The 14,627-nt window shown below is 45.7% G+C and overlaps 1 protein-coding gene across 2 annotated transcripts; it reads left to right on the top strand.

Moving 5' to 3' along the window:
• Positions 1-1,464: 1,464 nt before the first annotated feature.
• mrtfba (myocardin related transcription factor Ba) lies at positions 1,465-14,619 on the top strand. 2 transcript variants are annotated; one of them, XM_070851878.1, is made up of 15 exons: positions 1,465-1,688; positions 5,761-5,826; positions 6,003-6,058; positions 6,216-6,291; positions 6,485-6,646; positions 6,850-7,022; positions 7,183-7,320; positions 7,425-7,669; positions 8,306-8,477; positions 9,249-10,331; positions 10,454-10,579; positions 11,025-11,174; positions 11,353-11,487; positions 11,607-11,667; positions 12,115-14,619. In XM_070851878.1, the coding sequence occupies exons 1-15, from the start codon at positions 1,526-1,528 to the stop codon at positions 12,624-12,626; spliced, it is 3,318 nt and encodes a 1,105-aa protein (XP_070707979.1). In that variant the 5' UTR covers positions 1,465-1,525; the 3' UTR covers positions 12,627-14,619. The 2 variants fall into 2 exon arrangements, with proteins under 2 accessions (XP_070707979.1, XP_070707978.1); XM_070851877.1 differs by having other exon boundaries at positions 6,847-7,022.
• The last annotated feature ends 8 nt before the right edge of the window (positions 14,620-14,627 follow it).

Raw genomic sequence — 14,627 nt, 5'->3', positions numbered from 1 at the left:
AGAACACAGGATGCACTGTCTTCCTGTAAACTGTAAGATGTACTTCTATCTCATGGAGCAGAGATTGGTTAATCACCATAGATCAGGAAGGCGATCTGTTACTGCAGTTCTGTCACAGAAAATCACTGAGGTCAAACCGTTGAACATCTGCTTTCATCTTTGAACATCGAGGCCTTAAGTCTGTGTGTTAAATGGTGTTTTAGAGGCACTCAATCACCATTAAGAGGACAGAAAGTGGCTGTAAGTCACAAACAAGTTTTAGAAAAGTGGGTCGTTTTGCAATGGTCAAAAGATTCAAGATGACTATTTCAGTTGGCAGTTAAAGCCAAGTGAACTGGGATTGACTCCCCAGGTAATACTTGATCTGTGATTGGTGGAGCTGAATGCACAAAATGTCACAGACACAGCAGGTAACAATCCCCACAAAGGACTCGCATACCAGAAAGTCTGAAACTCACTGTGAAACAACCAACAAAATGATTGTTTTTGGTTAATTATTGATGTGTCTGCAAATCCATGTAGGCAATTAGACCCAGTAACCAATCCATGTAAATGTAGACTAGTCAGTGAAAATCCTTTAATGAGCTATGGCAGAAGAAATTCTGTGTTCGCATTTCTGAAACTATTTTACTTGCACTGAGGTACATGGGATACTTTATATATTATGATACAATCTTTAGAAGCAGAACGCAACGAGATGTTGAAAAATGGACTTCGGGATTTGTTGTGTTTGGCTCTCATCAACATTCAGCAACCAGAATGGACGAGATTCAGACGTGTTGAAACCAAATGTCTCTGAGTCCAGTTATGTCCCATAGTCTCTCAGGGCCTTTGGCACTTTAAGGGCCTACAGGGAGAAGTAAAAGCAACCATAGGAACACAGTGGTTCTTAGCCAAAAGCAACACATCAGGATGGTTACTAGAGAGTACTTACGTCCTGGAATGGATAGATGTGGGTGCTGCTGTTGAGCAGTTAATAGCATACATGTTGAGACTGAGCAGTCCGTCATCTGCTGCTTAAGAGGCTGTCGGGAAGCCATGGATACTAAACTGTTTGTTTTGCTCCCCGAAATGTTTCCGTTCCCTCTGTTTGAAACCGCCACAGCGACGTCATATTCCAGATTATGAAGCTTGTCTGAACAGAGAGAACATTCATGCACAAACTGTTTCTCATGCGTAGCAGTCTGAAGTGATTATTTGGTGTAATAGCCAACCCAGCTCATTTAATGAATAATTTGGGCTGCGTCTGAGCTCTTCCAGATGGCTGAAATGAAATGCCACCCGTAGCATTTCACCAGTTGGGTGAAGTAGTCATACCAACCGGATGGTGGTTGAATTACCGATGTTCATGAGGAGCCCACAAAATGTCCTTAATGTCTTGTTGAGTTCTCCAGTGAGAAGAGTGAAGCAGCTCCTCATTGCCTCTCCTTGTTTCTTGTATCCACACAGGTAGCATTGTGAAGTAACCAGAGGGACGGTGACCCATACCCCTGTTGTGTGCCTGGGAATCGCCTCCTGTGGCAGGATGGAGCCCCAGGCTTCTCAGGGGCACCTAGGAGTAGAAGGGGATTGTGGGATGTCAAATCTGCTATTGCCCAGTCCCCAGAGCGAGGCGGTGACCCACGAGATGGAGGAGCTGACGCTGCAGCCCACACAGAATCTGCCTCCACTCAATGAACGCAAAAATGGTGAGGACATGCTGCTGTTCAGGCCTGTCATGCTAGGACAGAAGGTGCATTAACCATCAGGCCACCATGATGAAAGGGACTAAAGAAGTCTCGTTGGGCTTAAATGTACACATGCACACAGGCACGTACTCCCTGAATCAACTAATAAGTTAAAAATGGACCATAACACCCCTGAAACTCCAATAAGCGAGGAGATGATCCTCATCATGCTAACCAGCCTGCATGTTAGCTTCTCATCACCCTCACAGTGTTACTCTGGCAGCCACACAAGACTGACTCAGACACTGATGGATGGGTACGTGATTACACAGCTTTAGGAGTGGGTTAGATTCACTGCTGCCTCTGCCAGGTCCTAATCACAGTTTAGATGGTGAAGGGAGATCAGCTCAGTGCAATCACTGCAATATTGATCACCATTTTCAGAAAAATCTAATTTGTCAGATACAGTCAACAAACACAGGCTGTTTAGCCTGAGCCGTTCCACGTCTGATTAAACATGGATAAGTGTAGGACTTCTCTCTGCCATGCACGGCGGCTGCTGCTGTCTGCTGGAGAGCGCCGTAAAATGTCTGAATGGTGGAAAAATTTCGTGGAATGTCAACAGTAGTAGCAGCCACCCATCATTTAGGCTTCTGTCATTTCCCCTGCAGCGAGTACACACACCTCATACTTTCCACCCTCTGAGCCATCTCCAGCACTTTGCCAACCACAGCCCCCTCTCTTATCTTGGTTTTAACGTGCAGGTGTTAATCTGTCTACCGTGATGACAGGCCTGAGTGTCTTAAGACCACTTCGGGTACATGGGGCAGGCAGGAGGCTGGAGGAAAGTGGAGTGCTGCTCCGTCAGCAGAGTAGGACGTCAGGACTCAGTGCACCGAGTTTGTTTTGACAGGGAGTGAGAGTGTTGCCAGTAAGAGGTAGACTATGATGTGAATCAATAAGATTATTGATAACAGTAAAAGCCTGCCACAAGGATAAAGTGGTTTATAGAAAGTCACTTAATCATTTTGGTCAGTGCATGAAGCCTGTTTACTGTTGATTACTAAGCATATGATACACATTTAAACTAAAATGTCTCCAAATGATAATAGATTACTTCCCAAAGTAGATGGCTCACATTCACAGAATTTTGAGAAGTTTCTAAATGGTTAATGTTGTAATTAACTCTTTAGAGTCTGACTCTTAGACTGACACTTCCTTTTGAAATTCAGAAAATAGGTCAGATTCATTGTAGTATTTAACACTCAGTGTTTCTGTTGAAACTCAGAAGCGTGTCAGTCTGCAGTTGAATGTCTCACATAGACACACAAACACACCATCTGACCTGGTGCGAGGTGTATGCTTGTCTGTGCATTTGTGGTATGGTGATGTTGTCAGATTATTTATTTTTGTTAACATAGAGGTGAAAGCAAAGGCAATGGAAAAATTATTTGGACAGTCGTGTCATTTTTTTCTTTGTACTCTTATCAGGTTGCTTTAAAGAATACTACTGCGACTAATGTGACTCTCATATGTGTCTGCTAATGAGCTATCTGGCCTGGATCTGTCCAAAGGCAATGAAATCCACCTACCAGCACCTCTAAAGCTCACTAACTAACATATTGGATCTTGTATTTTTTTAGTTTGCACAAAAAAATGTCATGAATCCCCACTTTAAATGAAGTTTAAATTGGGGATAAACGTGCCAGTGTATTTTTTGGCTGAATCCAGTGACTCACTCACTGGAGTCTCCACTGGTTGCCAGTTACAGTGATGTTTTTACGCTTCAGTTTTCGTACTGATTAAACAAGCGAGATATAATGTGTTAATTAGCAAGCTTACTAAGAGGTGCTGATTGGCAGGTTTTGTTGCCTTTGGACAGAGCACGGCTAGCTTTTTCCTTCTCTTTCCAGTCTTTATCCTTGGCTAAACTAACTGAATGCTAGCTCCAGGTTCATATTACACAGGCAGATATGAAAGTGTGTCAGCCCTCTCATCTAACTTGTTGAATAGGTTTTAAATGCACCTCGAGATCATAATAAAAAGCTCACTTTTTCACTGGAGGTAAAAGAGACACATTTTTATGCAAGCCCGTGTTTCCTCACTTGACCTGCTGACTGGCCGTGTGTGTGTGTGTGTGTGTGTGCGTGCCTGTTTCTGTGTACATAAACAGCTCAGTCGTGTCATCCACCTCTCCCCTCCGTCTGTTCAGGTCACAGGTCAACATGTGTTTGTCAGACCGAGCAGCATTTCCCAGAGGAATTTAGGACAGTGGCACTGACTGGAAGTCGATATGCATCACCTTAAACAAACACGTCCCCACCGCATACCTTTGCTCAACTATTTTCTCAGAGTAGCTGGGGTCTGAATTGGTTATTTCAGATTGAGTGTAGGATTTCTCTAAATGTTTCACCACAGCTCTGTCAAAGTACACGAGGTGATGACATTAAACATATGGCAGTTCTGCACTTAGATGATGCAATCAGTGGTCGTGCCCTGGGAGAAAGAGTTGCTCAGTTAATCTGCAGCATATCTGATAAAATAACGACTGGACAACAATTAGATGAGAGAGAAAAGATGTGAAGCAGATGAGACCAGCTGTTTCCTGTTGGAGAAAGGAAGCTTGTATTTCACTGTAACATCTGACGTGTCCCTTCCTGTGAATGGAGAAGTGTCTTCATTAATGCGCAGTATTTTATGTGCAAATCTACACCTCCTCCTGGTTAATGTGACACTTCCTCAGGTCACTTGTATTGTGGCCTCAAGCTTGTCAGCTTAAAGATGCAGTTGCTGTCCTTTGTCCTCAGTGAGTGGATGAGTCTTGGCTGGTCTCCAGTAGTTAGAAGGAACCCGCGCACAACTCCACATCAGTCTGTGTTGGAATCACCCACAGCCAGAAAATAACCAGTTACCAAGCGGCTGAGTGAGACGGGGAAGTGAGAGTGGAGGGGGAGGAGGCGATTGTGGCCCTGTAATAAAAAAAAAAAAAAAAAAAAAGTCAGGGAGGGGGAGAGAAATGGAGGACGGGCCCAATGTTGCTTCCCTGTAATTCTTCGAAACGTTGCAGAAGTGTGGATTCTTATCATTCGGTTGGTGTCGTTGCACTGTGGCTGACAGGATGCGACAGGATGTAAGCTGCAAATTTTGGTTTTAATACAAAGACTGTCACCTTTGGATCAATCCCTCCGTAGTATTTCGGACAGCCCTACATGCCAGGAGTGTCACTCTCACACAATGTCCTGTGTGGAGGTAGAGACAGTCAGTGACTGCCACACTGAGTTCAGAGCAGGTGAGCACTCCTCGTTGTCGTTATTGTCATGCTGATCGCACAACTCAAGTGAGCTAATGCTGTTGCCAGCTTGTCCTGGGGTTCTGAAAGTGTTGAGGCTTTATAAAACATCTTTTACAGGAGGCACTAGCTTGATAAGATGAGATTGAATTAATAACAATGAAAACTAGTATTTGGGAGGTGGATGTCTTTGCTTGTACTGATGGTCATGAACTGTTATGGCTTTTGTTTTATCAAGGGTCCAAACGTTAAATCACATAATAGCAGCTTGGGAAGTGTCATCCTGGTAAATAAAGTTAGTTAGTGGGTAAACGGAAACACCATCCCATTCTTAACAAACTTCAGAGAACTGAAGTTGTACGAAGTAACAAAAAAAAAAATCCCACTGGCTTTTATTGGCAGCGTAGGAACAGCTGGTATAGTTTCACCACACTACTATGCACTTCTGTGTGTCACCAATGTTTATAGCAATGTGGTCAGCTGGTAAGATGAGGTAAGATGAATTAAGACCTGAGCCCTGGGTGCAAACTGCCTCTTATAGCATGACGTTATCGAATGCTGTCTAATGAGTAGAGAGCAGGATATGAGTGATATGTCAGGGGTTAAGGAGAAATTAATGTGTGGTTACCATCTCTGTTTGATCTTCCTCCTTCTTTTTAGTTTTATACAGTACTGCATGTGTTAATGCTTCTTTCTGCTTTACCTCATTCTTTTCTTTTTATGTTTCCCTAATTTTTTCTAGTCAACATTATGAACAAAATACCTCCGTTTTTCTTCTCTGACATGTTTTTTTGTTTTTTTCAGTCCTGCAGTTGAGGCTTCAGCAAAGGCGGACCCGGGAGCAGCTGGTGGACCAGGGCATCATGCCACGTGAGTGTCAGCGCTGCCAGTTGTCCATCACTCACCAGAAAGCTAATGTGTTCTGTGCGGGAGTACGATAACAAACTAGGACCCTCACAGCTAAGATAATAAACGTGTTTGCTCTATTTTTTTGTCTAGATCATTTGTCTGTAAACTTGCACAAATGAAAATAATTTGTGTTGCAGCTCTGAAGAGCCCGGCAGCTTTCCATGGGCAGATTCGCAGCTTGGAGAGAGCCAGGGTAGGTCATCCAGTTTGTAAATACAGTGCTAAATGTGGACTTGGGAAGTGGTGGGAATGCACTCCTGGACTGTTGGGCTGCTCAGCGCAGCAGAAAAGAACAGGACATGGAAATTTAGACGATTTACTGACTGACCTGTATCTGTCTTTCTCTTTAGACGGAGAATTTCCTCAAGCACAAAATCCGCAGTCGCCCAGAGAGAGCAGAGCTGGTCAGGATGCACATCTTGCAAGGTACTGGTGATTCTCTGGTTTAACTAACTCAGTGTTCAAATGTTTGTTACACATCTGACACCTGACAAAATTCAAATTTGCATCAGACTCAGAGCAATAACCACCCAGCACCACTAAGAAGAAATCTAGAAGCTGACATGATGCAGTCTGATGTGCTGTGTGTTCTATGTGTGACATGTTTTTTGTTCCTCAGAGACTGGAGCAGAACCGTCACTACAGGCCACCCAGATGAAACTGAAGAGGGCCCGACTGGCCGACAACCTGAATGAAAAGATCGCCCAGAGACCCGGCCCCATGGAGCTAGTGGAGAAAAACATCCTGCCAGTGGATTCCACCCTCAAACAGGCCATCATCGGTGAGAGACGGGCTGCTAATGCTTCCATATTAGACAGCCAATGCTTTTAGAGCATTTCTTCCTCGATGGACACTATCAGGAAGAGGTTGCTGTTTGATCAACCATGCAGGGAATTGGAGAGAAATAATATGTTACTGGCAAAAAGGAAAAGAAAAAAAACAATGAGTGGTTAAGTACTGGACTTTGTTGTTGTCACTCAGTAGGACAGGTGAATTATCCCAAGGTGCTGGATGAAGACAGCAGTGACGCCCTGTCCCCGGAGCAGCCGGCCAGCCAGGAGTCTCAGAGTTCTGTCCCCTCTCCCATGGAGAGCAAAGTGCCGGAGACGCCCTGTCCAGCCACAGCACCACCCGCACTACCCAGCACCATACTGCAGGTCAGATACAACACTAGGAATACTGGTGTTTGTGTATGCTTGCCCTAATAGCCCCCAGCGGCTTCTAACGCCATAACATTGATATTGGGCTCTATGGTGTTTTAAAGAAGTTAGATATTTTCTTTGCTGTTATAAATGTCTTGTTGTTATGCTTCTCCAGGCTTTTCCAGTTGCTACAACAACAGACTTTGTGAAAATGATCTCTTCCAATGAGCTGCCTGCCGGCCGCCCAGCTGTCGCTCCCATGCAGCCGGTCACCACAGGTGCTCCTTCAAAACCAGCCCCAACACTAGTGAAAGTAAGAGCCTTTTTTAAAAGCTCTGAATATAATGTCACCCCTCTGCGCATTATTTAAATGCTTCCCAGACAAACTGTGCGCGTTCTTATTTCCTCCCACAACAGCAAAGCCAGCAGAAGACGCCTTCAGAGAAGAGCCGTAAGAAGGGCAAAGACTCCAAGCCCAGGGTGAAGAAGCTTAAGTACCACCAGTACGTTCCCCCAGACCAGAAGCAGGAGGCCAGTGAAGCACCCATGGACTCCTCTTATGCCCGACTACTGCAGCAACAGCAGCTGTTCCTCCAGCTGCAGATCCTCAGCCAGCAACAGCAGCACTACAACTACCAGACTATCTTACCAGCGCCACTCAAGTACGGACTAACAACATCACAATGAATACGAAAAAAATTACTTATGTTTTTTCAGTTTTTACTCATCACAGATAGTTTATGGATTTATATTTTTCAGGCTTCACCACTATTGTATTTAGTGCAAAAATAATCATTTTTTTCCCTATAAACTGGTTTGGCTCACCTCCATGACTCCACTCCATTAAATGAAAACACCTGAAAGCAGGCCAAATATTGTTGTTTTCAAAGACCCAGAGGGCCATTAGCTAGTTTCCAATAACAACTCTGCATAACTAACAGGATGTTGTTTCACCAGCTGCTGATTTCATAAATGTCCTCACAGCAGCGGCACGGCCAAGCTCCCTTTGAACTGTGCCCGTGCACTGAGGTTTGGTCGACTGGCTTTGTTAGTGAGGCGCAGGGCACAGGATGGATGTTCTCTTCATATTGGGAACAGATTTCCTCTCTTGTTCCTGTCTTTCTCTTCTCTCTTCTCTTCAACGATCTCTCCAATAATAGTCCTTTGTCCACCTTCCCTCTTCCTCCCACCTCCTCCTCTTCCTCTTTTTCTGCGTCTTATTCATGTGATACAGAAGTAGTGTCCATGAGTTCCTGAAACAACAATGACCTCATCTACTTGTTTTCCCCTGTCTGTAGACCTGTGGCAGAGGGTCAGAGCAGCAGCACCAGCAGCCTGCCAACCTCCATCATGGTGTCTTTACCCACTGCACCTCCACCTACCCCTGTGCCTTCGGCTCTGGCTCGTCCAAACAACTCCCACTCAAACCGCAAGCCAGGAGTTTTGCCTGCCAACCTTGAAGAGATGAAGGTATTTGGAAATCCACGTGTGCCGATAAACCCTTCACTCTTGGAACAGCGTCACCCGGCAGCTTAGAAATCAAAGTTATGATTGTAGGATGGAGGGAGAAATTATTATAACTGTATGAAGATATTACACTGTCAGCACAAGAATGTTTTCATAGAAATCTGACCGCTCCACATAAGATCCAACAGGTTTTGTCAAGTCATTTTGGAAGTTTCTTTTTTTTTTCTCAAACTTTGATTCAATTTAAAAAGTACTAAAACTCTGTCTGAACACCAGTAGACAAACCAAGAAGTAGTAGCTGTCTTCAACCTATTAAAAACAGTGGTTATTCACCCAAACTTAAAGGAATAGTTCATTAATTTGTGACAGGGTTGAATTAGAACAAGATTGATGCAACTTATGTCTGTGCGGTAAATATGAAGCTACAGTCAGCAGGCAGTTAGCTTAGCTGAGCTTAGCATAAAGACTGACAGCAGGGGACGCGGCTAGCCCTGCTCTGTCCAAAGGTAACAAAATCCATCTGCCAAGTGGTTATGCTTTACTGAGATCAGTGACTTCCTGGAGTCTTGCTGGTGGTGGTCGCTCCACCGTTTGCACTCCAGGAATTCACTGATGTCCGTCAAGAAATATTTGTAGTAAAAGGTCTCTTTTAGAGTTTTTTAAGGCTAGCTGTTTTCACCATGACATCTTCCTCTCTGTTAATCTCATTTTACTCAAAAATCATCTGCTGTCGTCTTTTTTTCCACATAAGTGATTATATTTATATTTGTCTAGGTGGCTGAGCTAAAACTGGAGCTAAAGCTGCGTGGCCTCCCTGTGTCCGGAACAAAGACTGATCTAATAGAGAGACTCAAGCCTTTCCAGGACGCTCCTTCCATCTCTGCTCCAACCACCATTCCTGCCTCTGCCACTACCACCCTGTCCTCCATCCCCATGGAGGTCACCACCACCGCCACTACCACCCCTGCTATAGTCCTCCCAGTGCAGCAGGTGGCTCCAGAGAGCATGAGCTCCACACCGCCGGTCTCACCCATTCCCACTGAACCTTCCACCTTCCAGCAGGATGTAGGCATGTCCGAGGCCCCCTCTGAAACACAGTCAGGGAGCTATGGTGGGGCGGGTCCACAGTCCTCACTTCTCCCATCTGTCAAAGTCCCGGAGGAAAAGGACAGGAGGCTCCACGAGAAGGAGCGGCAGATAGAAGAGCTGATGAGGAAGCTGGAGCACGAACAGAGGCTGGTGGAGGAGCTGAAGATGCAGCTGGAGGTGGAGAAGAGGGGCCAGAGTGGCTGCACCACTGACTCTGCCTCTATATCTCCCAAACTCAGCCCTGTACCTGCCATGAAGTGTGTTCCTACTGTCCTGAACTCAAATATAGTAAAAATGGAGGGCACAGTCCTGTCAAACTGTTCATCCACTGCTGCCACAATCCCTAGCTCTATCCTGGGCACCCAGGCTCTCGCCCCCCTGCCAACAGTGGTCAAGTTGGAGGATGTGACTGTTTCTTCTGGCAAGCCGCTCCAACTCCAGACCCAAGCCCAGCTCATCACCCAAATCCAGCCCCAAGCCCAGCCCCAAGTAACCACCAGTCCACAGCTACTCCCCCAGTCACAGAGAAGTCCCAAACTCCAAACCCAGCCCCAGTCCCAACCCGCAGCCCCCAGCCTGCAGCAGTTCTTCATCAGCCACACAGGTGGGGTGTCCCAGGTGCTTGGTCAGCCTCAGGCCCTGTTAACCACATCTGGTCAACCTCAGACTCTGCTGACCAGGACTGGCCAGGCTGGAACTCAGATCCTCGTCCCAGTCTCACTACCCAACAGCGCAATCCAGCTGCCAAGCACCACTGTCAGCCTGCAGGTAGGATTGCAACAAAGTAGGGTGATATAACGCGTTGTCATTTCAGACTGTTGGTTTTTTGGAAAACTGGCTCAGAGTCTTATTGCAAAATTGTGTTCTTATACCCTTTCACCTTCTTTCAGCCTGTTCTTCAGGCCACAGTGTCAAATCCAGGCCTGGTCCAGACCTCAGTTCCTCAGCTGCAAACCACTAAGATGGAGACGGCACCCGGCAGCCAGCAGTTAGCCAACCACAACCAGTTGATACAGGTCAGTCACACCATGAAAAAAAGTTGCTGCAGTGACTTTTCCCAACATGCCACTGTATAAAAACTCTTGTATCGTGCCGTGTAAGGATGTACTGTTGTGGCTGAATGAACAGCCCAGAGCAAAGAGGCATTCATAATGACGTTAAACAGAAAATCCTCACATCTGAGTAAGTGGAACCGTAGTGTTTGAGGGTTTTTGCTTGAGAAATGACAAAAACATTGTTCTGTTGATGGATTATTTGACTAACCATTTACTATATTAGTAATCATGATTTATCCAACTCTAATCCTGTATGTGCTGTGCTTTCAGTCCCTCCTTTAAAACCCACATGACTGTGGCTTATTTCATGTTTTGGAACTTTTGTGTCTATTTATGTCAGCCTTGATCTCTTTGTGCTGCTCCGATGATGTTAAGCCCGTGACACTGCTGTCTTTTGCCTCGACAGACTCTGACTATGTGCAATAACACGACTGGTTTGGAGAACCAAAGTAGACCTGAGATGAATCCCCAGTGTTTCCTGAGAAGCTCTCCAGAGAACAGGGTCTCTCCACGGGCGTCACCTAACCACCACATCACCAACGGACCCTTTAATAAGGTATCGGTGCTGAGTCATTACTGGAGCAGTACGGGTTTAGTCTGAGTCATTGTATAGTAATTACTCGATGTTTATGAGATCATTTACAAATTCATTTTAACGCATTTTTTCCATCTTAGCTTGTAGTATTTGGTTCTTAATTCTGCCTGTACTCTCTTCATGTCTCCTCTTCTTCCAGTCTTCTTCTCCGCAGCCCACCTTCATCCTTCAGCCCACCTCCCTCATCACTCAGCCTCCCAAGACAAAGGAGCCTCCCCGTTATGAGGAGGCCGTCAAACAGAGTCGTAACTTGCACGTCAACAATGTTTCACAGGTTAGATACAACAGGCATGACAGCGTACGAGTCCATTTTCAGTTTTCCAGCCTTGAGGAATTGTTCTCACCTTCTGTGAACCATCTTCAATGTCTAAACCTCGTCAACTGTCTTTTCAGGTTCCCACAGCAACCAGCCAGCAAATGGACGATTTGTTCGACATCCTCATAGAGAGTGGCGGTAAGGAGGTGCACACGGACAGTACAAACCCAGAACATTGTGTCGAAGTTTAAGAGCAAGTCCGGCTCATTCTAATCTTTGCTCCCTTTGGTGACGTTGCTTCATTTGCTAACACAATTGGACTGATTCTGACTTAGATCAGCCTTTTAGATCTTTATGTTGTCTTGGTTAACAGTTAGCAAAAAGTAAATGGTTGAAATATTAGCTGAAACTAATAAATGATTCAAACATCCAGCTGCTGCCACCAGTACTAGGAATACAAACTCTATCAAATAGGTGATCAATTATCTGAGAAACATTGCTGTTCTATCTGCACTGATATAAATAGTAGTGTTAAATAGTATCCGGTTTAACCAGTTCATGTTCCAGTCAGCTTACTTGAGCGCTGGTGTGTGTTTGTTTGGTTGAACTCTTACAATAGTCCATGTGTTTATCCTCCTCTTCCAGAAATCACTCCATTTATCCAGCAGGACCCTGTGACCTTCGCTAAGACCATCCCAGTTACTGCAAACATCTCCACTCTGCCAGTCAGCACCGCTCTCTCCAGGCCGCCTCCACAGATCCAGATGGCCCCTCCGCCCACCCTGAGCCCCGCCGTCAGCCACGGCCTGCCTAGCCTTTCCTCGCTGGCCACAGACAATCAGCTGGAGGCCTTTCTGGAGGGCACGCTGGCTGATACCCCGCCGGCATCAGACCCACGCACACAGGGCCTGATGGAGGAGCTGCAGGCCCAGCTGATGGACCAGCAGCCCTACTCGCCCATGGACACATCAGACCTGTCCTTCTGCGATTCCTCCTCTCCTCCCTCCTCGCTCAACATGGGCCTGTCCGACACAGGCCTGGACAATATGGAGTGGCTGGACCTCACCATGCCACCGGGTCCGGCCGGGGCACTCACACCACTGGGGATCCCGGCAGACTTCCTGGATGCACACGACCTGCAGCTGCACTGGGACTGATGGAGGGATGGATGAAAGAAAAAGTAAGACCAAGTCGAGGGAGCAGGCCGAGCAGCTCAGCAGTGAGTGACAGAAGGGTGGATGGAAGAAGAGAAGAAGAAAGAGCCTGATGGCCACAAGGGGGCTCAGTTTCCACATTTTCTATAAGGAGGCAGATGTAGGAGAAAACATGGCAGTTCTGTGCCATATCACTGTCACGAGTACATCCACTCCATCTGTAATATTCCACTATACTACAGTAAGAGACGATGTCCAGGCAGTGCACTGATTCAAGCTGAACTACAAGCAGGAGTTTGCACAGCTGTAAAAGAAGGCTGAACAACCAGAATAATGTGGTCACTAAGGTGATGGAGGTCACCTGTAGTATTAGTGATGAAAGGGTTTTAAACTGACTTTTAGACTTCTTCAGACAGCGTCTGATGACATGATTTTAATAAGATACGGAGCCAAATGAATACTGGTAGCACAGACTGCTTGTAAATATCGTTTAAACCACAATAATACAACTTGACTGTCTGGGACAGAGAGCCTCAGTAGTACTGAATGCTGATCATTTCTACTGGACGTTTGGCTGGTTGGCTGTCAGTGTGAACACTGCGTCTATTTTACCATGTAAGCATGGTAACTAATGTTAAAAGGTTCATAAATAACTTAACCTTTCTGATGGGAAGGCCTCTGTTCCACTGAAGCGTACTGTGCCATACTAGGTTATAAAAGCTGGTCATTACAACACAACGACTACAGATGAAATTGAAATTGATTAGATTCTCAGTAAAAATGCATTTGAGGCTTGGCCTGGGACTCCAGTGCGTCGTGATGTCAGTGCTGCCTCAGCTACCTGACACTTCACCTGGGAAGGCTCAGACCAAACCAGCCAGAGCTTTTGAGACGTTGCTGGAATCAGTCGGTTCCCTTGACGATGGGAAGCCAGATGTGCTCGATCAGTCGCCAAGCCAAGTTTTCACAGGGTTCCGAGCTGAGAGGAGGTCAAGCCTCTGTTCTATGTACTGTAGATCCCACGTTCGCTGACTAATCTGATATGTCGTATCAGACGTGACTGTTTTCCTCTGACCCATCACGGCCCCGATGAACCGATGACTCTAAAGAACAAAGACGACAAGAGGAGCAAGCTCCTCCACATGAGAGCTATGCACTAAAGAGGCGGAGAGATCTGCACCTCATTCACCTCAGAACAAGGAAATGTGAACTTTGCATATCCAAGGCAGTCGTTAGTATGAACTGATCAATACATTTGCGATTGGCACAAATATCAGGCGGCCAAATCATCCGGACAAACTGCAGTTGCTGTCCAAGTATCTTATTCTGAATGTAATTTTGACAAGATCGGAAAAAAATAAGACTTTACTCACAAAGTTGGCAGCTTTTTTTTTTTTTTCTTCTTCTGATCGTGAACTGACATAAAACAGTGGAAAGGGAACAAATATCAAGTATCAAGGTACACGCAGACACACATCTGGAATAGGTGTGTGTGTGTGTGTGTGTTTGCTACAAGTTATATCAAGTAATATACATGTCTTCGGAGAAGATGAGCTTTGTATCTAGCTGTCCCACAGTACCCCTGCACTTTGTCTTGTGTGCGTGTGCGTGTGTGTGTGTGTGTGTGTGTGTATGTCAGTTGGAAATGCCCACATCATTAGCACCAACAAACGTGCTAATTAGCTGTCTGTAGCTGGTCAATTTATCAATCGATCAACCATCATGTGGAGGAGTTAAAATATTCTCATGTCATATGCCTGGCTGATGGATCAGTCTAACTTGTTTACTGTGGACGGCCAGTGTCCCCAAGTGGGTGTGAGAGATGTGAGGACGCATGTCAGTGTGTGTGTGTGTGTGTGTGTTCATGTGGGTCTGTCTTCCTGTCTCTTGCACGTATACCTGTGTCTCCGTGTGCATGATCGTATTCACGTTTAATCTCGGGCTGTTTGGAGCTCGCTCTCTCTCTCTCTCTCTCTCTCTTTCAGCCATTAGAAAATATCTATG

Source organism: Pempheris klunzingeri, chromosome 20 (genome assembly GCF_042242105.1).
Source record: "Pempheris klunzingeri isolate RE-2024b chromosome 20, fPemKlu1.hap1, whole genome shotgun sequence".
In the NCBI taxonomy this organism is placed as follows: Eukaryota; Metazoa; Chordata; class Actinopteri; order Acropomatiformes; family Pempheridae; genus Pempheris; species Pempheris klunzingeri.
Note: the sequence above shows the minus strand (reverse complement) of the source record. Positions and strands in the feature narration are given on the sequence as shown.